This window comes from Scleropages formosus, chromosome 18 (genome assembly GCF_900964775.1).
Source record: "Scleropages formosus chromosome 18, fSclFor1.1, whole genome shotgun sequence".
NCBI lineage: Eukaryota > Metazoa > Chordata > Actinopteri > Osteoglossiformes > Osteoglossidae > Scleropages > Scleropages formosus.
Window position 1 is genome coordinate 15,422,214 of NC_041823.1, and position 26,602 is coordinate 15,448,815.

The 26,602-nt window shown below is 41.4% G+C and overlaps 2 protein-coding genes across 3 annotated transcripts; one reads left to right on the forward strand and one right to left on the reverse strand.

Moving 5' to 3' along the window:
* Window positions 1-3,753: 3,753 nt before the first annotated feature.
* On the reverse strand, window positions 3,754-12,558 carry LOC108926787 (C-type lectin domain family 12 member B-like). The gene is made up of 8 exons (XM_018739727.2): window positions 12,521-12,558; window positions 9,426-9,597; window positions 7,523-7,603; window positions 6,716-6,850; window positions 6,399-6,626; window positions 6,019-6,176; window positions 5,663-5,778; window positions 3,754-4,497 (listed from the first exon to the last, which is right to left on the reverse strand). Exons 2-8 carry the CDS (start codon window positions 9,487-9,489, stop codon window positions 4,347-4,349), a joined length of 933 nt encoding a protein of 310 aa, XP_018595243.1. The 5' UTR covers window positions 9,490-9,597; window positions 12,521-12,558; the 3' UTR covers window positions 3,754-4,346.
* On the forward strand, window positions 12,348-23,229 carry nes (nestin). 2 transcript variants are annotated; one of them, XM_029259972.1, is made up of 5 exons: window positions 12,348-13,346; window positions 14,764-14,888; window positions 15,811-15,884; window positions 16,769-19,426; window positions 19,730-23,229. In XM_029259972.1, exons 1-5 carry the CDS (start codon window positions 12,537-12,539, stop codon window positions 22,432-22,434), a joined length of 6,372 nt encoding a protein of 2,123 aa, XP_029115805.1. In that variant the 5' UTR covers window positions 12,348-12,536; the 3' UTR covers window positions 22,435-23,229. The 2 variants fall into 2 exon arrangements, with proteins under 2 accessions (XP_029115805.1, XP_029115804.1); XM_029259971.1 differs by having other exon boundaries at window positions 16,769-23,229.
* Window positions 23,230-26,602: the final 3,373 nt, after the last annotated feature.

Below are 26,602 nucleotides of genomic sequence, written 5' to 3' on the forward strand. Positions count from 1 at the left end.
CACTGCGCCACCGCACCCCCCAATCTGGAAACAACATAAGGGAATTTAACGTTACTGTCAAGAAAGTATTGTGCTATCGAAAACAAAACAATCATAGCGGTATATGTCGCAAATGTTTTAAAGTGCAAATGACGAACAAAAAAAGCAGTTTTAATAGGCTTGTTTACGAACACAGATTTCTCTCGCTGTTCCACTGCTTGTGACCACTAGCTGTCGTAGCCGTCTGCCAGTGCGAAACACTGCTTTCTTTCTCCAGGGGACATTTACAGTTGTTGTAAAGTCTCAACAAAAGAAATTTTTGTTGCCACGGAATGCTTTGCTATATTCGTGTTTTTTTTTTTTATTTTTACACTTGTTTGTGTACCCTTCCTGGATCGGGGCCTTGGTGTGGCGGAAGGGCTTGCGTGATCTAGGGATCTCCAGAGCTATGTCGCCGGGAGCAGTATGCTCCTGGTAGGGTCTCCCAACGCGAACAGGTCTGGAGTGAAGATCCAGACTAACACGATTCGAAAAACCCCTATGGAAAATGGGAACAAAAGAACGTTCACCCTGCCCGGAATAGGGTGACCAGGACCTACCCCTGGAGCCAGGCCTGGGGGTAGTGTTCCTAGGTGAGCGCCTGGTGGCCGGGCAGCCCATGTAACCTGGCCGGGCTCAGCCCGAAAAGGTATTGTGGGGGGCCATGTGGGCCCACTACCTGCAAGGTCCAACATGGGGGTCGGGTGCATTGTGTACCAGGTGGAGGGAGGGGGCGGGGTGGCGCATGGTGTCGTGGCCCCTCGCAACAGAAACTGGCTCTTGGTACGTGGAATGTTACCTCACTGCGGGGGAAGGAGCCGGAACTGGTGCGGGAGGTTGAGAAATACCAACTAGATATAGTTGGGCTCACCTTCACTCAAAGTGTTGGCTCTGGAACCAAACTCCTCGATAGGGGGTGGTCCTTCTCCTACTCAGGAGTTGCACGGGGTGAGAGGCGCAGGGCGGGTGTGGGGATACTCACAAGCCAAGGACCCGCTGGAGGGATTATATCTCACAGTTGGCCTGGGAACAGCTGAGGATCCCCCAGGCTGAGCTGGAGGAAGTTGCGGAGGACAGGGGCGGCTGGGCCTCTCTGCTCTCCCTGCTGCCACCGTGACCATATTAGGACAAGCGGGATGGATAGATGGATGGATGGATGGATGAATGTTTGTGTAAATTATTCTTGTTCATAATTTATTGGAACAGTAAATCCCTGGATGGTGTAGCTCCCCCCTCCAGTTCACATGGTTTCTGTCTTCGTTTCTTTTCTGTTTTAATATATTTCATTGTTAGTGGTCATCTGCACAGCCTATAGCCTCCACTTACCAGCTGGAACAGGAATCACTTCTGATGATGCTAATTCTGCATTCTTCACTTCTGTGTACACTTGTACAAAGAGATAAAGATTAACATATTAACGTCACACTGTCTTTTCCCTCTAGGTGCTCCACTTTCCTCCCACAGTCCATGCAGTTCAGGTCAATTAGTCACTATGGTCACTCAGCTTTCTAGGAAAAATCTAGTCTTTCCTGTATTTCAAGATTTTTTTGTCTTTGTATTGTTTAGGTTTTCCCTAAAGTAAAATCAGAAATATAAAAAAAGTACATTTTCAATTTGATTTTAATATCTGAAAATCTAAGTCGTTTTTAGTTTTTAATGTTTCTGTTATTAGTACATCTGGAGTCTGTTCACAACTCAGTTTGTTCCTAAATGCAAAGTCTTTTTTTTGTAACCAGTACAACACGACACAAGTGTGCAGCATGGCTCATCATCTCGTTATTGATCACAACACTTGGGAACACTAGACATCCGATACCGTGTCTAATACCACACTCCCTGTGCTTCCAGGGTAGCCCCTAAACTCCATGACCTTGACTTGGACAAGTGACGAACAATAGTGTGTGAGTGTGTGAATAAGTGAAAATTGAATCTTTGACAATATTCTTTATGCAAACATTTTACCGAGAGCTTGCACCGAGCGCCGTGTTGTATCTCCACCTTGAAATCCAACTCTATGGAAATAATATTTGTCAATTCATAAATGCTGCAAATTTGACATATTTATGATGCATAGAATGTGTGTTTTGAACACCATTTCAAAACTCTTACACCACCTCAAGCCTTTATTTTTCGTCACTATGTCTGTGTTACGTTTACGTTTAGATGTAGCAACAGGAAGGCAATGGAGAGAGACGAGGCTGCGAGACACAGAAATACTTTGACACGTCAAACACAGCTTGTGTTGCAGCTCTCTGTAACAGCTGAAGAGGATTCGTGGGTGAGGCCAGACGACCACGGAAGAGGACATTGCAGTGGTCCATGTATTCACGGAAAACATTAATACTGTTACAGAAATAACCGACATTTTAAGCTCCGTTATCTTTTCAGAATATTTTAGTTGATCTGAACACCCGGAATATGCAAAGAAATTAAGTTTTTTCATATTTAAAGAATTTGGCTAGACTGCATTACGCATGTGTATGAGAGAAGAAAGGAAAAACAAACTGAAGAATAAACTGTGAAACTCACCTACAAGTGTCAAATCACAGGATTTTTGGAGAACCAGCTGGAAATAACACAGCTCATTAGACATATTTCACAATTTATGCAACGCACTATGCCGACTGGAAGTCACGGAAACGAAGGCGATGCAGAGCACAAGAAAGTAAATGTTGGACTTCCTTCTGAGGTTTCTAAAAAAAGGGATGTTTCTAACATGACAGAGATCATCATAGCAAAAAATGAAACAGGAAGGGTGCACTGAGAGACCGCAAATACTCACACATAGATTATTCAGTGTGCGGGCAAACGATGGAACGGCACCATCGAAGAAATTTCAGATGCATGTAGAGATATTGCAGAAAATGTCTCATTTATCATGCAGATCAAAGGGTAATTTTTGTAGGTTAATTTCGCATGCTTGTGTCAGCCACATATTTATAGTCGGAACTCAGTAAAGTGTACTTCATGTCTAAGTACATAAGTATTTGCGCATCTCCTTCATCCAGGATGAAGACGATAGATGTTCAGCATTTCAAGATCTTTAGGTTGTTTATCTAGGGCCAAAACCAATCCAAAGTGAAGAAGTCATGTAATGGAAATTATTTATAAATGCTTTATGAATTACATGGCATCGAACAAATGGCAGTTTTAACAGTCAGAATAAGAGCACTGAGTGTGTACTTGTGAATAGTGAGAATCAGTGAATGAAAATAACTGCATAGAGCAGAAAGCAGAAGTGAGGTCATAACCTTGCGATAAGTACGTTCTGTATGTGCAGAGGAAGTGCCACATGTGTACTGGCTTGTAGCTGGGCTGTCATTGTTGTTGGCAGAGCCCTGTGGTGATGAATATAATAATGAGGTTTCCATTTATTTTTCTCTCTAGTCTTTCACAGCGTTAAATTGGTTGGATGTTTCAGTTTTTCGCTTTGGAGATGATGCACAATGGGCTAATAATGGAAAGTGGAACTCAGACAGAGTACAGTCATGACAGTAGTATTGCACTGGAAACAGGTGCCTTATGTTTAAATGTGTTAAACAAAACTGCGGAAAAGAAAACTTTTAATTCATCTCAGTAAGCATACTTTTGATTTAATTTGCATAGAGGAATAAACTGATGAGCGTAAAAATGACAACGAGAAAAGATATGCCACTGCAGCGGAAACAAAAGAATAAAGAAATATGTCCCACAGAGGGAAAAACCAAACAAAAGAAACAAACAAAAACAAACGTGGCAGTGGTGGCATGGAAGTGTCCACACGGGCAGGACAAAGGGCCTGAAGAGCTGCTTTCACCACCAATGCAGGTTTTATTGTTTCAGCAAAAGTCACCACGAAACCGGGACACTTAAGGCTTCAGGGTGAGCAAAACACAACACATCACACACCATAGCGACAAAACCAGTGCAACTAAACCATGACCGCTCAACCAACAATACTGATTCCAGTTCAGGTGGTCTTCCCCACTGAGCCCTCAGACCAGCCGCTGTGGAAAGATTGCATTTAAATGCGGCAACTGGCCCTCGCTAAACCTTCGGAGCGGGGTAAGCTGTCCAGCAAATGAACCGTGGCCCACTACTGCCCACCAGCTCTCGCAAAAAAGAAATATTTCCTTAAAAAGCATTTTTCGGGTTTAACTTTGAAGCACACCAAGATCGGGATTCAGTTTCATGTTCTACTGAGTTTGGAGGGAAAATAAGTACAGTACATATACTTGTGAAATCACTTGCAGTGCTAAAGTAGGTGGCATGGTGGAACAAGGTATTTCATTTAGGTATGAGAAACAACCTTCCAACCTCCACCACACAGCTGGTTTCCAACTGCAAACTCAGAATGTCAGAGATTTGATCTCGCAGATCCACTTGTTTAACATTGTGCATTGATCATTAGTCCTCCAGTTATACAAGGTGCTGTCATTTGTGTTTGTTAATACACATTCTTCAGAAGAGTAATTCTCAGATGGTTGAGCAATCCAGAACCTAAAAAAAAAAAGGAATAAATATTACACAAAATTTTTCTGTCTAGGTATTTCTCTGGAAAATCCCATTTCTGGAGTAATTGGTCTGATTTTGTCATCACGATTTAACAGATGGCTCATTTCCAAGCCACCAGACTGATTCAATTGTAGGACATTTATTTTTTCAGTAGATGCTTTTCTCCAAAGCAACTTCCAATGAACTCTATGCAGTGTTATCAGCCCATACCTTATTCACCAGGGTAACTTACACTGCTAGATACACTACTTACAATGTGTCAGTCATCCATACATCAGTGAAACATAATCTCTCTCTGTCACTTATACACTTTGGGGGAACCTGAACAGCATGTCTTTGGACTATGGGAGGAAACCCACACAGACACAGGAAGAACATGCAGACTCCACACAGACCAAGCAGGGATCGAACCCGTGTCATCTCACACCACCCAGGCGCTGTGAGACAGCAGCACTACTCGCTGTGCCATCATGCCACCTATTTATATTTAAATATATGTAAAATTTCTATTTTATTTTTGACTGTTTGAATTTAAAATACAGACGGTCCCCAGGTTACGACGGTCCGACTTATGAGTTTTTTGACTTTACGACATGCAATGGCGATATGCATTCACTAAGTATTGCATTTCAAATTTTGAATTTTTCCCTGGTAAGCGATATGCGGTACGATACTCTCACATGATGCTGAGCAACTGGGTGGCTGCAGTGATCCGCATCTCCCATCTATGTGAAATGCCCATCTATGTCTCCTGCTATTAGTGGGAAGAAGAAGAGGAGAGCATTTACTCTTGAGTTTCTCCTCAACATAATTGCCCAGCATGAAGGTGGCAAGCCTGTAATGGCCATTGCACGTGCAATTTTGCAATTGACAGTCTCGACCATCTTAAAGGACAAGAAGTGATGGTGTTTGGCAGATTAGGTGTATTAAATGCATTTTTTCGACTTATGATTATTTTCGTCTTTCGATGGATTTATCAGAACATAACCCCATTGTAAGTCGGGGACCGTCTGTATATTGTTTTTTAAATAAATCCTCCATAAATAGTTGCAAAAGCACACAGTCCAAGCCTATTTTAGCTATGACATAGTATTACCTGATTGGTGTATATGAATTCTACTGTACTGAAATGAAATATGGGTTCTCTTACCCTGTAGTCAGTGGATCGCCATTCACCCAGAACCATCCATTTGAACTCCTTCTCAGTCCGATCCAGTAACCGTGCCACTTGTCATAGTAGTTTGGGGCAAGCTGACTAATGAACCTCTGTACAAATCCAGAGGGACACATATGCAGACAACTCTTATTAACTGATTCTTTATCTTTACAGTATTACATCTATTTGTACAAATGGGTGTACTGAGTAATCCAGGGTTCATTCCTTGTTCAAGGGTACAACAGCAGCTTCATAGAGTGGGACTTGAACAGGAAACCTTCAGGTCTGTCTCCTTAACCGATACGCCACCTGCTGGTACTGTGTATGTGCTTCCTGTGAGAGTGACCTACCTGTTCATCCTCACTGTCTATCGTTACCAGGTCTGCCCCCATTTTAATACATTCCTGGCGGCTGTCAGACCAGGTTTTCCAAGGGCTGCTAAGATATACGTAGTAACAGCTGGAATTGTAGAGTTTCCAACCCATTTGGCATGGTGAACACTGTCTCTCTACACAGAATTCAAAGGAAACAAAAATTACTTCGAGAACACTTTCGTGATTAAACTTGTGCATAGTGGAACTAGAACTAGAACACACATCACCATATTACTCAAAGAAAAAGTCAAGCCAATTTCGAAGGAGACCCAACAGTAAATGACACACACGGTGGGTGCTCCGAAAAAGGAGCAGGAAATTCTGATAATTAATAAAACAAACAAAAAAGATGTCACCTTTTGTTCTAGAATTCGATACTTCGCAGTAGCTTGTCACGGGAAAGTTATCAAACTGCAAAATGGTCATCAGTGTCTGATTCAATGAATCTCTCTCCATTCTGTATTCATCTCCTTGAATTTTCAGTTCCCTGATTTCTCTTTCCAGGTTTTCCTTCTCAGCAGTCAGATTTTTGTTGAGTGTTTGTATCTCCTGATTAGTTGCATTGCTGTTTCTGAGCTGTATATCTGGGAAGATTGAAACACAACATGACTGGTTTCCTACAATGTGTTATTATTATTATTATTATTATTATTATTATTATTAGTGCACTCACAGCAGACACAGAGGGCTATGATGCCTTCCACTAAGAGAGCACACAACACTACAGAAGACACCACAACCTTTTTATTGGGTTGAACTCTGGGTTCACTTTTCTCTGGGGACCCAGCAGAAGATACAGATTGCTGGCCTGTGATTTTGGAAACAGGACATGCGAATTCTATGTTATTGCACACAGACAAAAAAAAAACCAAATATATATATACACACACACATTTTCAGAACCACTTGTCCCATACAGGGTCACAGGGAACCAGAGCCTACCTAGTAACACAGGGCATAAGGCCAGAGGGGGAGGGGACACACCCAGGACAGGACGCCAGTCCGTCACAAGGCACCCCAAGCAGGACTCGAACCCCAGACCCACTCAAGAGCAGGACTGTGGTCCAACCCACTGTGCCACCGCACCCCTTATACATATATATATATATATATATATATGTATATATATATATATATACACACACACACTGTATATATAATATATAACATAATAATAGCTAAAAATCATCTGCAAATGTAACATGATACATGTTAAAATTAATATTAATAACCTCTTACAGACACAGATTTCTCCCTATATTTCTCACATGGTGACTTGTAGATGTCAGAACAATCTGCACTAGAAAGCAGTTGTTTTCCTGCTCCGGGGGATTTTTCAGTTATTTTTAATTCTGTTCAGAAATTCTTTGTGTGAACATATTTTTTCTCCATTCATGTTGCCATATATTCCTTGTTGTAATTTAATTTAATTACTGATGTATTTAATCATTATTGTGAGTTCCACCCTGCCATGACTTACCAGCTGGATCCAGAGCAGTTTCTAATGGAGGTAATTCTGTTTTTCTCACTTCTGCATACACCACTTCCTCGTTCTTTTTTACTAGCACAATGGAAGGAAGATGTCTTATATAATAGCATTACACTTTATTTACATTACCCTGTGGGGAATATAGATTTTAAAAAAAAAAAAAATTTATGCAAATGTTTCTATTCAATAATACAATAATTCAGCATATTTGTGGTGAGGTTGGAATACCTGGAATACCAATCTTCTTGTTTTTTATGTATTCTTATTTAGTTTTTCAGGGTTTTATTACACTATGAATATTAGCCCTGTACTTAAATATAGATTTATTGCCAGTGTTTCCTGTAAGGCTCTTCTGAGTTTCACTGCTCCATCTTGGCATTAATGACAACAAGTTTTCACATCTCTTCTGCTAAGAAAAAAATCCCATGGCATGATGCTGCCACCACCATGTTTGATGCTAGGGCTTGTATCAACTGGTGATGGGCATAGTACTTCCTTTTGCACCGGAGTAATAAAAATACCCAATAATGTCTCTGGGTCGAACAATTTTCAAAGACATTTTGCCTACATTTCAGTATGAAAAAGAAGACAGTTCAAAGAAAGAATCTTCATACTGAGTCGTCCCTGTTTCCTCATGGATCTTGTGGTGTGAGGACACGAAAAGCCAATTCTTATGCGGTAAGATTACAATACATATTTAATCCGAAAGCAGACAAAATTTCCCTTGTCCCTGAATTGAATGAGCCTTGTGAGTGCTTTAGGTTAATGCTCTAATCCCGGGAATGTGACCTAACAATAACTGTTACAGTGTGAGTGCCCTAAGGATCAAATAGGACGTTCTGATAAATAAGCAAACGTGGATTAATGTTTGCTTCATTAAAACTGACAGTTTTTCTTTTCTGATGTGCCTGTGAAAAAGATATTACTTGTGATGAACACAGAATGTTGCTTTAGAAGAACATAAAACCAGAGATTACAGCATGTGGAACAAGAAAGAGGCATGAAATACACAACATGCTACTTTATGATGCATCCTGACCACCATACTTATAGATACACACACACATGCACACATTTCCTGACACTGCTTGTCCCAAGTGGGGTTGTGGTGAACCGGAGCCTAACCCGGCAACGAAGGGCATAAGGCTGAAGGAGGAGGGGACACACCCAGGACGGGACGCCAGTCCGTCGCAAGAGATCCAAAATGGGATTTGAACTCCAAACCCACCAGAGAGCAGAATCCAGCTAAACCCACTGCACCACAGTGCCCCTGCTACTTACAGACGATTTTGGTAATATAGTCTGTTATGTGATAACCATAATTGGCTTAATGTTCATCTCTTTGCATTGTATCATGAAATCTATATTAAACCATTAATTTATGGAGACCTACTATAATCTAGCCACATCTAAATACTTAAATTTATTAATTTAGCAGGTTTTCTCCAAAAGCTGCTTCTTAGCAGCTTTTCTCCAATGCAAAATACATTTCAGTGAAAGATACAATGAGTACAAATGCTTTAGTACAATTTAAAATTATAGTTACTCACGTACAAGAGGAAAATCCCATTCACATACATGCAGAGACACACACACACTTAAATACTGTGTCTGAAGCTAACAAGCCTAACATAAACCTAAGAAAGCTGGGATAATTTTCTCCTGCAAGCATCAATAAGAAATTTCACAGACAGTTATAGAAATAAACTGTAAATGATTTTTAGTCAGGTTGACCACCCAGAAGCAATTATATCTGGATAAATGTATATTCCAGGAAAGGAAATCAGTGAAATACTCTCAAATACTTCCCAGTGCAGGTGCACTGTATGTAAACTGAGAACCTGGCAAAATGAGAGATGAAAGGAAAACACCAAAAATATGTTCTGAAACGTACCTTCGACGGCTAAATCGCAGGGTTTGGGGAGAATCACGCTGGAATAAAACAGCTCATCAGACATTTTTCCAGATTTAGACACAAGAGAGTGTAATCCTATGAACAGTCCTCAGAATCGTGACAACAGACAGTGGTACTGGCACAGCACATAGTAAACTCCACTGAAAGGTTCCTGCAAAAAAGGGAAGTTCTTTAGCTTTACAGAAGAACAACTAAGCATGACCATATAGCACACACACACACTTTCTGAACCGCTTGTCCCATACGGGGTCACAGGGAACCGAAGCCTACCCGGCAACACAGGGCATAAGGCCGGAGGGGGAGGGGACACACCCAGGACGGGACGCCAGTCCGTTGCAAGGCACCCCAAGCGGGACTCGAACCCCAGACCCACTGGAGAGCAGGACCTGGTCCAACCCACTGCACCACTGCACCACCGCGCCCCCCTGACTATATAGCACTAGTACCTAAATTGCTGCACTGGCTTGCAGTTATGTTTAGAGTTGATTTTAAAATCGTACTTCTGACAATAACTGTTGCTGTTTGTGCTTGCCAGATGAAATATGAGCTGCCCCAAAGGCAGTACAGGGGAAAGGGACCCGAGGAGGTCAGGACCGGCCACAGAGTACGATGACCTGCCCTAAAATGGGACGGGAAAGTGGATAAGAGTGCACGTAAGATGAATGGTGCCAGGCAAAAGTGTTCACAGAACCATTTTACAATCTAGGTATGAAGGGAGGCTGTTACTAAAAGCACCCACCTACGTGAGAGAATGTGGAAAGGAAACCAAGATGTCACACACGGCATGCAGAAGAGCGATAACAGCAAGCCAAAAATTAAGAGGATTAAATTGTCTAGCAAAGGAGGGAAAAAAAACGCCAGTGCAGGGAATTAGGAGAAATAAAACTGCACTGGTCAAGTAAAACATCACAGGAGTCAGGTCACACCAGCGATTGGCATGTGTGACCATCTTTAAGGGAAGGAAAAGGAGCGGAAGGAACCTAAGGCGCAGTGCTAGAAATGGGGCCGCAGGAGATCCGCGGGTAGCAGCGACACTTCGGTGGGGGTGGCGGTAGAAAGAAGAAGGGGTCTGGCAGCTGGAACTGGCAGGATCATCAGGTAATAAGCGACCATGAACAGGGCACACTGGTTTGCAGAAAACAGTGTACGTGGTGCATCGAGATTAATGAACATGTACACGCACTGCTTGTGATTGACAGCTGGGCATGGCCTGGCGTTTGGTCTGAAATAGAGCTCTCTGGAAATACTTTTTTTTTTTTTAATAGCCCTTAAGTTCCAGTGTAGAACAAACGGCATTTTAACAGTCAATGGTGCTTCTGTTGACATATTGATAATAACATGAGGAATCCCCTTTGAGTAATGTGTACCAGCAAAATAACACTATAAAACAAATTTTACTTTCCTCTGGTGTTGAATGCACTTTGTTTTCTCTGGGTTTGTACGTTGCTTCGGAGGAAATCATCAGGTCAGGAATTAAGTGTGAAAATTTTAATATCCAGAATGATTTTGGCGGGGGGGCGCGGTGGTGCAGTGGGTTGGACTGGGTCCTGATCTCCAGTGGGTCTGGGGTTCGAGTCCCGCTTGGGGTGCCTTGCAACGGACTGGCATCCTGTCCTGGGTGTGTCCCCTCCCCCTCCGGCCTTACGCCCTGTGTTGCCGGGTAGGATCCGGTTTCCCACGACCCTGTATGGGACAAGCGGTTCAGAAAGTGTGTGTGTGTGTGTGTGTGTGTGTGTGTGTGTGTGTGTGTGTGTGTGTGTGATTAAGGCTTCACAGAACATGACTTGCTATGAAAAACCTGCCACCTGGTGGCCATACAAGAGAAAAATTTTACGTTCATGACTATGAAAGTAAAAAAAAAAGTGATGGAAAATTTTCTAAGAATATATTTTATTAAAATTACATATATATAGATATGTATATACACAAAGTACTGTGCAAAAGTTTTAGGCACTTGGGGGAAAAAGCTGTACAATGAGAATGCTTCCAAAAATAATCCTCTTAATTAATAAACTTCCTACAGAGCTTAGTGACCATCCACCATCAGCAACTGCTTGTCCCGAGCAAGGTTACGGCAGGCTTGGCCAGGCCCCCTCTCTGGCGGGTCTGGGGTTCGAGTCCTGCTTGGGGTGCCTTGCGATGGACTGGCTTCCCGTCCTGGGTGTGTTCCCTCCCCCTCCAGCCTTGTGACCTGTGTTGCTGGGTTTGGCTCCAACTCCCCCCGACCCCGTGTGGGACAAACAGTTTCAGACAGTGTGTGTGTGTGTGTGTCTTGTTAAAGAAAGTACACACAAAACCCTTACTGTAACTCTTTTGCAAAAGGAATACTTAGTAATCTAAAACATGCCCTTTCCCATTGACACTAATGAAGATGACATTAAACAACCGCCTAAAACAAATATTTCTGTGACACATATAAGTGCCTAAGAATGTTAAGTCCATTAAATCTTACAAACAACTGATAAATCCATGCAACTTCAGTAACTGCTTTGTCACGATGTCCCCTGAATATCTCAGACATGTAAAACAAAGAGTGTTTCACTGTCTGAGGTCTTTCCTTGTTCAGCAATGTTTACAATAGATGGCACATTCTGGTATAAATTACAGGACAAACAGTCATATTACAGGTAATGTTCCATTTTCAAAGCCCCATTCTTCTTGTTGCTCTCTTACAGCGAGAAGTTACTGGGAAGAAAAACTAAACATCTGCATGCTTTTCCCGTGAGGAGAGTTCTAGCTATGAAAGAGTTAATCCGAAACTCCACCATCTGCTCCTCCTCTGTATGCCTCTGACCTCCCCTCCAATGCCCATCGTCTATTTTCTTCACCCTCCCCTTGCATGTTTCATTGGAGTATGAAAGGGGTGAATGGGCTGTTTCTCTCACAATCTGCACTCCAAGGGGCATCGAGCCTCAGACCAAAAGCTGACACTCAGACAGCCCACCCAGAGGCAGTTTAACTTTGAGCAAGAGAAAGAAAGAGAGGAACTCAACAACAAGGAAGTATAGAATAGAATCACCAAGTCCCTCAGACCACCACCTACATCTGCCACGTGCCTTACAAGATATTCATACCTGTTTTAGCCAAAGCATGGAAGTATCCGGAATCTGGCAGAGCAGCAGCCACCTGGGAACTGAGAAGTACCAGATGTCGGACCTCAACAAGCGCCTGGAGATGTACCTGAGCAGGGTACAACTCCTCGAAGAGGAGAATGAGCTTCTACAGAAGGAAGCTGAGAGTCTGAGGAGACGGAGGAGCTGCCAGGCATGGCGAGGAGAGCTGGAGGCTAAGCTGAGGGAGGCCAGGGAGGAAGTGGAGGTTGCTTGGAAGGAGAAGGACAGGGTGGAGCTGGAGGTAGGCAATCTTTGTGAGGAGCTACGTACTCTGGAGCTTCAGAGGCAGAGGGAGGTTGCCGCCAGGGCCGAAGCCAGAAAAAGACATGATGAAAGTAAGAAAGAGCTGGAGGAGGAGCACAGAATCCAGATCTTGCTACAAGAAAAGCTGGTACAGCTGAAGAAAGAGCTGCAGCTCCAAGCAGAGGTACACAATGAGGACATCTCCTTCCTGCAAACCAGGCTGATGCAGGCTCAGCATGTCCCTGCTCCAGTTGTCACCCATGTGCTAGACTTTCAGGACCTCAGCCAGGAGTATTGCCATAGGGCTACCCAGGCATGGCAGCAGGCAGCAGAGGCATATCAAAGCCAAATGCAGCATCTGGAGAGCTCACTGACTCAGGCCAGGTCCCACATGGCCCAGGTGATCCAAGAGAAAAAGGAGAGCTACCTGAAGGCTCAAGCCCTGGCCAAGGAGCTTGAGGCAACCCGTGGCAAGAAAGATGTCCTTGAGAAGAGTATTTCCCAGCTGAAGGACAAACAGTTCAAGGAGCTCCAGCATCTTCAGGTGAGATGTGTGGTGATGCTTCTGTTGGGCATAGGGGCTTTTTATGGATCAAACTACCATAAATATCAATCTACACTATTAACAGATAGTATAGTAGAAGATCAGTAAAAGAGCTTTACAGACTTTACAGAAGTTCATGCAGTGTTTTCTCAGTATCATGACTCGTAATTTTTTTTCTCAGATAGAACTTTAAAAAGTCAGGAATGAAATCTCAAATCTGTAAAAATAAGTTAGCAGCCACAATGAGAACAATGGAGTGAAAATATAGAGGTGAATTTTGTGTTTTAACAGTTAGGAGACTGGTGAGAGGGTTGAGTCAGAATTACTGGAAATAAATGATAAAGGAACATCTATCATTACATTCTGACACAGCACAGAGCTGTACAGTATTGCTGTAACAATTTCCCAATTTTTATTATTTGTTTCAAAGAAATTTCGAGTACCTTAAGTTATTGTTAATACAACTAGCTTTAGATTGTATTTGTGTACCAAATGTGACTCATTCTATTAATAATGGACCATCTACATTCCTTATTGCAGGGTATGAAAATAAATAATAGCAGGATTTCCTGGAAGTTTTTTATACAGTAGTTTCTTTATTTTGCATACTTTTGAGATATGATGTGCACAAGTTGCAGCACTGGATGTCTAACTTGTAATAATCTAGCTAGAGGAGGACTACATTTGGAATTCATCAGGGAGATTATCTTTTTTTGTATCAGTTTTAAAGTTCTGTTCAAAAAGTCATACATTCATACAGACTATACAACAAAAAAGGTTAAATACAGTGATGACTAAGCAGATAAATGGGGAGAAAACTAAATACAATATTAATTTAATTAAGCAGTAGAGAGGTGTACCAACTCCGTTAACGCTAAGAAAAGCCATCAACCTGTATATTTCTGGCAACCGAACTATTTATTCATTTTACCAATAGTTTAAACACTGCTGTGATGGGGGGTGTCCCACAATGCATCGAGTGCCCATTATGCCTTGGACAGGCCTCTGCATTGTGCATCTCCTCAAGGGCGGGTAGGCAGTTGAAGAATTTTGCATTTGTATGATGCTTCTCCAGCTCTGGCATGTGGACTATGAGGAACAGAACCTCATTTTAATTGCTAATGATCCTATTCTTCCCTCCTAGCAATAGCAGGCCATTTAGACGGGTGAATGAGTTGTACTTTTTAATCCTGAAAAAGATGTAGTAATTGATCAAAGAGGTATTAGAAAAGAATGAAAATTAATGAATCCCTGTTAGAGAAAACAGGCTACACAGAATTGCCATTGGTCAGTGCATACTGGTTCCCTTCGTTGTCTTCTGCAGTCTGTATGTCTTTGGGATTTGAAAGAGACAGCTAAAGTGTATTCTGCATTTTTATTGATTCTTCTCTGTCCTGTTCTTTGCTGTATTTCCTAGGTCTGTCTGGAATCCCTGGAGAGGGAGAAGGCAGAGATGAGTAACCAGACTACTGTTATCCTGGAAGACAAACAGAACATGCTGCAGATGAAGATGTCTCTGGGCCTAGAGGTTGCCGCATACAGGTACTGCTTCAGGCCCCTACCTTTCTCCAAAATGTAATGAAAGTTTAAAATAAAATTATGAAAGGATATTCCATTTCTGAGGGGGTGTGATGGCGCAGTGGGTTTGACTGGGTCCTGCTCTCAGGTGGGTCTGGGGTTTGAGTCCCGCTTGGGGTGTCTTGTGATGGACTGGTGTCCCGTCCTGGGTGTATCCCCTCCCCCTCAAGCCTTGCGCTCTGTGCTGCTGGGTTAGATTCTGGCTCGCTGGGACCCTGCTTGGGACAAGGGGTTTCAGTCAGATACTGAAGATTTCATTTGATGGAATGCCCAGGGTCTGCATCTCTAGTCAGAAAGGAGTTACAGTATTGGAGTTGCTTGGGCAGCTGTCTTCTGCTCATTCATTCTGTATTCATGTCTGTGTGGTTGCCACCCTCTGTAAGAGTACGATTCTGATTCTGAATGACAGAGAAAGGCAGCAAAGGCAATCAGGTGTCCAGACGGCTTGACGATGGCAAAGCTTTTGTGTCATTTCCATTACAATGCATTACAGCATGCTGTTCGAGAACAAAGAACCCCACACACACCCAAATGTGATGTCTCCTACGAGGCCAAAACCCAAGTCCCCCTGGGAAAGTACAACAGCAAATATTCAGTTTAATCAGTCTTTTGTAATATTCACTGCTGCCTTGTCAGTCATAATGGATATTTGTCAGGCTCAGAATGCTTTGATGCATGAGCCAGTTCCAACTGAAGATTGACAGCCACATGATGCTTAATTAAAATGGCATGTTCATTTAATCTCTGCTTTACATATGAGTTTGTCAGCTTGTTACATGTCTTGAGTCTGGACATTCAGCACATTAAATGTACTGCTCCACTGGACATTTGGCGATCAGGAGTTACTCTAAGGGCCTCTTCTTTCTGTCCCTGTCTGAATTTGCAGAGCTCTCCTGGACAGCGAGAGTTTGAGGATACATGTGCCTTCAGTAAACCATTACGCAAGCTCCTGCACTTTTGGTATGTACTGTATATTTACATTTACATTCATTCATTTAGCTGATGCTTTTCTCCAAAGCGAGTTACAATGTTAAGGTTACAATTATCACAAGCATACAGTGATTTACCCAATGATACAGCTGGGTAATTTTACTGGAGCAATTTAGGGTAAGTACGTTACTCAAGGATAATACAGCCAGATTTGTACAGCCCATTTGTCACACTATCAGAACTTAGGGAGGATCCTATGCATTATTTATATCACAGTATATTCTATCATTTTCTACTGGATAATGACAGTGACCACCATCTGCACATAGTCTTTTCATTTGTGATACTGAGAAGAACATCTCAGTACCGACTGCTCCACAAACTGAGTAATAAAAGCTGGTTGAGACGGTGTCTAGGGGACAGTGGACCATATTTCCTGTAATTGAAACCAGAGGGGAGTAAGTGATGATCAATAGGAATCCATTAGGGCCTAAGGTATGATCACAAAACATGTACTGTAGCATGAGTAGAATTTTTGAACTGGATTGATTTAGTTTTCAGTGTGATACAGCATTACCAGTGATGCACATTTTATACATGCTTGGATTCAAAATCTAGTTTAGCCTGGACGTGCTGTATGTGATAAACTATCTAAAAAAATCCACAATATAAACAAAATTCACAATTTAATATTTTTGAATTTCACAGTATCTGTGCCATAGTCTCTTAAGGGTAATAAGACACGTTTACCTCAGCTTGTAAGGTCTCAGACTTCAAAATCTACTGGAATCAAAGGTGAACAAAGTTGAATTGCTGAACTGTATGTCTTTAATTTCTACAGAGCATGTAGGCGTACTGTAGCTGTACCCAGTAAATATGAACTCATTAAATCCTTTCTTTTATATCATTCATAGATGAAGCACTTAACACTCGAAGTTTGAGGCAAAGCTCTATTACTCCTGCAACCACCAAGCTTTTGACAAAAGCTGAGATGAAACCATCAAAGATGGTTTTGACTACTCTTCAAGCCCAAGCCACTCCAAAGCAACAGAAATTTTTGAGTGCTGGTTTGACTAAAAAGGAGCATATTGATTGGTGTATGGAAACCTCCAAGCCTTTAAGTCAGTCAGCACCTTATACAAAACAACTGGGGAATTGGAAGGAGTCAGCTGAACACTTCAGAACAAAGGATGTCAACAAAAAAGTGATTCTTGAGGATGCTGCCTCAGTACAAATGCCACAAGAATTAGGAGGAGTCAAGGCTCACAGTACAAATCAGTCCACCATGGGGGATACACAGGTGGGGGTAATGGGAAAAGAGTGTACATTGCATTTAGCTGAAAAAGAGAAATGCCTAGATCTTATGATGAAAGAATCAATCATGGAACGAGAGATTGTAAGTGATCTAAAAAACCAAGTGTCATCATACGTACCTCCAGAAACTGAACAGCCCTCCAGATCCAGATCAACTATTGAAATCCCAGATACTATGATGGCAGACAAACAACAAACAAAGGAATTTAGGGACAAAGATGTGGAAGCGTTCTCTGAAATAACTGCTGAAAATTACTTTCAGCAAGCTTCAGGGAAGAAACAAAGTTTAGCAGAAAAGCAGGTGAGTCACATCAAAAATACAATCATGACATCTGAATGTGAACCAGAAAAAGGAAAAAACATGGATGTAACAGCAAAGGATGATCATTCTAGTTCCACTGACTTCAACAGTGATGAACAAATTACAGGTGAATCTGACTTTCCCTTGATGGAAGTAAAGGATCAGTCATCTCAAGCGGTGGTCTCAAGAAACAAATCTGAAAAGCTGTTTGAAGATGACGGTGAGCTAGAAGAGAACATAATGAATGAACTAAATGAAATGTCATTTAAACTAAAGGGAGAAAGCGCAGAGGATCCAGGAAGTATTGAAAGCTTTAAGATGAAAGAGGAAATTGAAGAGATTGAATCAAGGGAGCAGGTGATGGATGAAATGCCACATCCAGAGCAAGCAGATTTCTCTGATGATGATGAGAAGGAAATGTCACATGCATCCTACTCCTGGAAAACAGGAGATCCAGAGAGCAACGATAGCTACGCTTTGGATAACACGCTTGCTGACACACGTCCCCTGATCAGATATAAGAGTGATGAGGCTGACATGAACACTCAGGCATCCTACTTAGGTGACAGTGACACTAGTGAAAATTGTGATGAAAGAGAACCAGGAGCAGGTTTTTGGGTGGAGGAAAAACGAGTCAGTTTTACTTCCAAAGGTATGAATGTGATGAAGGAGCTCAATGGGGAGACTGAAGGGAAAGCAATAGAAATGGACAGAAAACAACCATTAAAAGAAGGTGAGATAAATGCAGGGCATGCGCTGGAGAGTGGTGGAGCCATACATGACACTGTAAATGAGAAAAACTTGGCAGGAGACACTGGTCATCTGGAGTTGGAAGAGGAAGAAATATGTGAGAACAAAGTACAAACACTTAGCGAAGAGAAGATGGATGAAGGCCAAATAGAAGAGAGAAGTGGTGCAATAAATGAAACTGATGGAAATGACAGAAAAATGGGAGGACATTTGGACTACCTGGAGTCTGAAGAGCAGGAAATATACGAGGGAAAAAAAGAGATGCTATTAACTGAAGAGAAGATGGATGAAGACCGAGTAGAAGAGGTCACTGGTCCCTTAAATGATACTTATGGAACAAAAACAAATATAGAAGGAAACATGGATAACCTGAAACTAGAAGACAAAGAAATACATGAGGAGAACGAAGAAGGATCATTAAATGAAGAGAAAATTGATGAAGGACAAGTAGAAGAGAGTGATGATCCCATAAATGAGATCGAAGGAACTAAAAGAAAGATAGTAGGAAATGTGGCTCACCTGGGATTGGAAGAGAAAGAAACAGAGGTGGAGAATAAACAAAAACAATTAAACAATGAAAAGACAGAAGAAGAAATAGAAGGGGGTGATGGTCCCATAAATGAGACTGATGGAACAGAGAGAAATATAGAAGAAAACATGGCTCTTCTGGAATCTGAAGAAGATGAAATACATGAGGACAACAAAGAAACACTACTGAGTGAAGAGAAGATGAAAGAAGAACAAGTAGAAGGGAGGGATGGTACCAGAAATGAGTCTGATAAAACTGAGCTAAATATAGAAGAAAACATGGATCACCTGGAGTGTGAAGAAGAGGACATACATGAGGAGAGCAAAGAAGAACAATTATTCGAAGAGAAGATGGATGAAGGAAGCTCAGAAGAGAGTGGTGGTTCCATAAATGAGACTGATGGAACAGAGAGAAATATAGAAGAAATCATGGCTCTTCTGGAATCTGAAGGAGATGAAATACATGAGGACAACAAAGAAACATTACTGAATGAAGAGAAGATGAAAGAGGAACAAGTAGAAGGGAGTGATGGTACCAGAAATGAGTCTGATGAAACCGAGATAAATATAGAAGAAAACATGGATCACCTGGAGTGTGAATTAGAGGACATACATGAGAAGAGCAAAGAAGAACAATTATTTGAAGAGAAGATGGATGAAGGAGGCTCAGAAGAGAGTGGTGGTTCCATAAATGAGACTGATGGAACAGAGAGAAATATAGAAGAAATCATGGCTCTTCTGGAATCTGAAGGAGATGAAATACATGAGGACAACGAAGAAACACTACTGAATGAAGAGAAGATGAAAGAGGAACAAGTAGAAGGGAGGGATGGTACCAGAAATGAGTCTGATAAAACTGAGCTAAATATAGAAGAAAACATGGATCACCTGGAGTCTGAAGAAGAGGACATACATCATGAGGAGAGCAAAGAAGAACAATTATTTGAAGAGAAGATGGATGAAGGAGGCTCAGAAGAGAGTGGTGGTCCCATAAATGAGACTGACACAAGTGAAAGATTTATAGAAGAAAACATGGGTCTCCTAGTGTCTGAAAGGGATGAAATGCATAAAGAGAGCAAAGAAACACTATTGAATGAAGAGAAAATGAAAGAGGAACAAGTAGAAGGGAGTGATGGTACCATAAATGAATCTGATGAAACAGAGACAAATAAAGAAGAAAACATAGATCACCCGGAGTCTGAAGAGAAGGACATACATGAGGAAAACAAAGAAAAACTATCTGAAGAAAAGATGGATGAAGGAATTGCAGAAGAGAGTGGTGGTCCCATAAATGAGACTGATAGAAGTGATAGAAATATAGAAGGAAACATGGGTCCACTGGTGTCTGAAGAAGAGGAAATAAATGAGGGAAACAAAGAAGAGCCATTCAATGAAGGGACAATGGATGAAGAACAAGTAGAAGAGTGTGGGAATCCCATAAACAACACTGAAAAAAATGAGAGAAACATGGAAGGGGATACAGATATCCTGGAGTCTGCTGAAGAGGAAATACATGAGGAAAAGAAAGAAGAACCATTAATTGAAAAGAAGATAGTGGAAGGACAAGGAGTAGAGTATTGTGGAGTCAGAGATGATACAACTGTTGGAACTACAATAAATTCAGAACAAGAAATGCATATTCCGGAATCTGAAGAGAAAGAAATACATGACAACAGAGAAAAACCATTAAATGATGAGATGAATGAAGGCCAAGTAGAATGGACTGCTGGTCCTTCAAGTGATGAGACTGATGGAAATATGACAAACTTGGAAGGAGACAAATGCAACCTGGAGTCAGCATTTGACCTGATACAAGATCACAACAGAGAATCATTAAATGAAGAGAAGACTGATAAAGTAAAAGCAGAAGAGAGTGGTTGTCCCATAAATGAGGCTGATGGAAATTATGCAAACTGGGAAGGAGACATGGGTCCCTTTGAGTGTGAAGGAGAAGCAATACAAAATGAGATCAAGAAAGAGTCTTTAAATGGAAAGAAGACAGATGTAAGCCAAGCTGAGAAGCAAAGTAATCCTGTTAATGATGTTCTTCGTGGAAACGAGAAAAACCAGGAAGACATGGATTACCTGAAGTCAGAAGGAGTAGAATCACAACAGAAGGACATACAAGAACATTTAAATGAAGAGATCATGGATGCAAGTCGTTCAGAGGGAAATGCTGCGCTAACATTTTATGAAATAAATGGCAACAAAATAAACCTCAAGGAAGACAAAACTCACCAGGAGTCTGAACAAGACGCTTTGCAGGGAGAAGATCATAAAGAACTACCAGACAAGGAGGAAATGGGTGCTGGAGAATTTCATGAAGCAGAAGAAAGTATAGGAGTCAAAAGTGAGGAGATGGATGAAAATGAAAGAAACCTGGATGAAAGTACAAGTAAGACAAATTTAGACACCAAACAAGATATGGAGAGAATGAAGGAGTTTGAAACTGTGACACATATTAATGTGGACACTGATTTATTCCTCCTCAGTAACATTAGTAGATTCTCCAAAGAAGAGGTTGTATTGCTGAAAGATATCAAAAGTGGAGAAGAAACAGATCAGGTTAGTCCTGTTAATAGAGACAGCCCAGAGAGTCCATCCCACCCTGAGAACTTTGCAATCTTGTTACCATTATCATCATCTGTGGGGGAATCTGCTGAATCAAATGAAGAGTCATTTATCAATGAAAGTGTACAGGAGATAAATGAAACATCATTAGCACAAACCATGACCTTGAGTGAGGAATGTAGTGAAAAAATGTCTACCAAAAAGGAGGAGGATGGACAAAATCTGTCTATGCTGACTAATGTGGATTTCACAGAAGATCCTTCTGGGCAAAGTGAGCTCATTAGCAACCTTGAAAGCGAGGAGATCATTGTCAACTCTGACTTAGATGATTCATACAGTTCTGATAATGACTCACCTAATAACAGCCAATTCTTACAACTCATGAACCAAGTCTCAGCACATCACAAGGAGAAAGAAGCTGCACCGAGTTTAAATACTTCTGGAGTGACAGAAGAGACACAGGTGCATTCCCCTGAAGCATTCAGCAACAATTTAGAAAATTCAAGGAGTATCAGTGGGCTGTTCCATCAGCAACCATGTGGAATTCAAGAGGGTGAAAACGAAGAGCTGCAGGAGCCTGTTGAATTTGAGCAAACTTTGAAAAACAGAACTGGATTTTGTGAATCATTTTTGTGTGTCAAAGAAGAAAGTGAAGAACTTGCAGCTTCAGAACAGTGGGAGAATGCTGAAGAGTCTACCAAAGACCATTCTAACACAATCGTGAAAGAGAATGAGATCTTCACAGTCAAAGGACCTGATGCACTGCTCCCATCCAATGGAAAATGTGCAGACCTTCACAGCTTCTTCAGTGAAAATTTGAATGAAGATGTCTGGAATTCAATGAAGTGGACAGGAGCCTCTTATGTGCCAAAGGAGAGCGAGACCTCAGACCATATGAACACTGAAACTAATTTCCCCTTTGGGGTGACCTGGGAAGATACCGAAAAAGAGTTCACCAAGGAGGCTGTTAAGCAAATCAAGGTCCACAGTTTAGAAGAGCAAGAGTCAACATCTGCCCACGTCAAGAAACACTTGAGCAAGAACATGGAAGAAGACAAGGGCCATTCTGGAGACTCTCTGGAGGACAGAGATTCCTGGTCATCTGGAGAAGATTAAAAAATGGGTGAGTTAAGGTCAAAGAGCAGCCAAGAAGATTTCCTGCTGCCTTCCCCAATTGCTTCTCTCTAAGACACTGAAACCCCTTAAGGATCACTGAAGGTTCCTGGGTCCTGAGAAATAACAGCAGAGAACCATAATCCAAATAAGGCAAAAACCATACATTTGCATAACAAGATACAATACTCCAGTATATTTATAAGTACAATTTAAATGAGAATTGTGTGACCAAACCAAAAGTACATAAAAAATATATTGCACTGATATTTCTATTAACTTTTTAAAATTATTTAAAAACATAATTTCCATTCCAATACCATAATAACACTAAGCCTCCTAATTTACACCATTTACACCAAGTGCCTCTGCAACTTTTACCACCACTATAGACCTCTAGCTATTCTGTAAATGGAGCTTTAGGAGAGTATTTCAAAGACAGCTCAATGTCAAGACCAAAGGAGGAAAATACGAGACATGGTGGAACATTCAAAGTTATTGATTTCTACCCAATCACCCACTCTGTATTGTCTGTATTGATGACCCAAATGTGAGCTATTGGCTTTTCCTCTTTCTTATGAATAGGTACTATGAAGCATCTCCAGCAAAATCTAAGATAGAAAATGTAATAACTGTAATGAATGACTATGAACAAAATATAAAGAATAAGAAACAGTACAGCAAGATGATATTTTACAGAAGCAGTTCACTGAAGGAAACTATAATTTTAGCTGCCTAATACTTCTCAAGATCTTTACTCATTTGTGTGTGAATGAAGAACTTTTCAGATTCCATCACAACACAAGGATATCCTCTAGACAAGGAATGTTTTTTTTTTTTTTTTTAGAACTGAAAACATCCTGTGACGGATGAACAATGTTCCTGTCATCTTAGCAAAAAATGAAAAACCTGTGTAAGTCTAATAGTAGAGCTTTGCCGAGAGGATATCAACACATGTGAAATGAAAATTAGAACAAAGAACGAAAAAACTAATACAAGCTGTACTTGATTAGAGTGTTAAACGATGTCTTGTTCTGGTTATTTGCACCAGGGTTATGCTGTAGAACAGAAAATAAAATTGCTTTGAAGTGACCTATGACATGTTTCATTTTTTATTTTATGAAATATTTGATAATGCCAAAACTATTTGTTCCCAAAGGTAACCACCTCATCAAAAGCATAAAAGCTTCAAAATACAAAGAGATTCAAGGGGTGGGTTCTGTATAAACCTCAGGTATGGGGCAGCATGGTGACACAGCACTTGGGTGGTGCGAGAGAATGTGGGTTTGATCCCTGCTCAGTCTGTGTAGAGTTTGCATGTTCTCCCTGTGTCTGTGGGGGTTTCCTCCCAAAGACATGCTGTTCAGGTAGGTTCCCCCATAGTGTGTGAGTGTGTTTCACTGATGCATGGATGAGTAACCCCTTGCAAGTAGTGTATCTAGCAATGTAGTCACCTTGGTGAATAAGGTGTGTGGGCTAGTAACACTACATAGTGTCAGTTGCTTTGGACAAGTGTCTGCTTAGCGAATACATGTAAGGTAAAGGAACAATGAGCAAAAAAATTGTTGGAAGACTTCTGTAAACTTGGAGCTACATTAAAATTAATTAATTTAAAATGACTGAAAAGCTAAGTGCTTAGTCTCCATAAATTTCTAGTTAATGGCAACTGTTGACTAATTTATTCCTTAAGTTTGTATAACGTTGCTCATCTTCTTACTGATCATGAGCACTAAGAAGCCCCAGTAAGGCAGACGCAACACTGAAAGTGTGTCTCCTCCCCCTCCAGCCTTGTGCCCTGTGTTGCCGGGTTAGGCTTCGATTTGCCGCGAGCCCCGCTTGGGACTGGCGGTTTCAGCCAAGTGTGTGTGTGTGTGTGTGTGTGTGTGTGTGTGTGTGTGTGTGTGTGTGTGTGTGATAAGCGAAGATAATACTGAATTAAACAGAAAGAAATCATAATGTTCATAATACAAGGACTCTGCACTTGAGCCCCATCCTCTCCACACACAGCAGCTGAGTTTTGAAAATAATCATGCAATGAAAACAGAAGAACGGTCTTTCATGGCTGTGGCCTCCATAACACCTTGAGCATTCTTTTTCACATGAACAAAGTCCAAAAATTCAACACCCTTTTCCACTTTGTATCTTCAGAAAATAAAGTCACGCCATAAGAAAAGAGTAAAGGACAAAACTCAATGTTCAGTATTTGCTTTAATTAGCTCCAAAAAACTGTAGTCTTCAGGCTTTGCTCCTGGACTGGCAATGCACCATTATCACTGACCTCAAGGCAGACTGATTCCCAATGCACATTACCAGGCCATAAAAGGAAAAGCAGGGTACAGGGTCGATGGTGGGGGGAGGCGGGGGGGGGGATCAGGAACAATAGATGACTTCACCTCCTTTTTTTCTTGCCTTAAGCTCCTTTTTTCTACTCAGTCATTCAATTTTCAGAACAATGACAGCAATAGAAAAAAAGCTGTCTTGTCTCCGTTCTTTTTCTCCTTCATTCCAACCAATCAGGGATGTCAAAAAGAAGAATATTCAGACTGATTATGCTGACATCAGCCCACCCTACAGACCATGTGTATGAGAAACACTGATTGTGGTAATGACTTCAGCTACATGGAATTCCTTCTCATCAGTCTTTGGTTCTGGACTTTTTTTCAAAAGCCCGCCTGAAGTGTCCACTGAACAGTTTCACTGCTGGTCATCTGTTCTGCTGATGCAGTAAATGTGTGACTCCAATTCCATGACACCTTATACTGTGAGTCAAGAAAGACTGAAAATTCCATAAATAATAACCAATGAAAATTGCGGAACACACTGCAACTGTAAACATTGCAAACATTTCTAAAAATACAAACAAAAAGTTGCAGGACAAAAAAATGCTAAAGTGTTTAAAGCCTCCCTGACTCTGAACTTGACATGATCACGTAGCAATCAACAAAACGTTTAAATATGGATAAAGTAACGAATGGGAGGAAATGCTGTCATGAGGACACCTGTTTGTCTCATGAGTATTGTGGTCTTATGACACGGCTCAGCCAGGCTTAACTGATGAAACAGCCTGCAAGAACTGTATTAATAGCCAGGCAGCTGCAGTCTGAAATGGTATTTTTGGAGCAGCAAATGCAAGAACTGAGCAATGGAGTTTTGTCTTCCAAGAGGGTGGTGATGGGAGTGAAAGCATGAGCTCTGTCTAAAAGTGCTCTTTCCTAGAAGCCATCTGTCCCTCAAAACCGGTGGCAGTCATTCATTCTGTCGACTCAAAATAGCAGATGGATGATGGGGCTTTCCTCAAATCTGCAAGGGGTGGTTTGGGTGATGTTTAATCCTGTTTGTTTCAAAGTACAAAGAAAATGATGTGAAGAGAAAAAAAATTAAGCTGGATCCAGGAGGTACTGGTAACTCACCTACTTAACAAGCACCATAATGAGCTGAAAGGCTGCTCACGTTAAAGGACTTGTGAACATCTTTGGTGAAAACATTTCTTGATTGCACTTTCGATCGGGAATGTTTAGCTAAATGAACCGTAATCTGCAGACTTGCCATTTTCTAAGAGAAATGAACTAGCAGTAAGTCCTTGAAGCTGTTATACTGAAATTCATTGGAAATACTTAAATTAAGCAGTCAAGACACACAGGACAAGATGTTACACCCCATACGATATTACAATTGCTGTACACAAAAACCCAGTCCAACCAACATCACCATGAAGCAAAGAGAACATGCAGTATTACCAACATATATCTCCATGTCTTGAGACTAAGAAGCTTAACTTCCTTCCCTAACCAACACAACCACAGGGTACCAGCATGGGTATGTCTTTGAAGTTGTTAAGTGGGCACCTCTCTTCATTGGTGTTTCATTGGGTTAGTCCCACAACACCTCTGGAAGGCTCAACAGCACAGTCTGGCATCCCAGAACCACCCCCCTCCAGACACATTACATGCTCTTCACCCTCAACAAATCCTACAACTCCACAAGCTCAACTACCCCAAGTAATCCACATCTCCATAACAAAGCATCCCAGATTACACTATACTTCCATACATTCCAATACACACACAGACTGAAATCGCTTGCCCCAAGCAGGGTTGCAGCAAACCAGAGCCTAACCCAGCAACACAGGGCACAAGGCTGGAGGGGGAGGGGACACACCCAGGACAGGGTA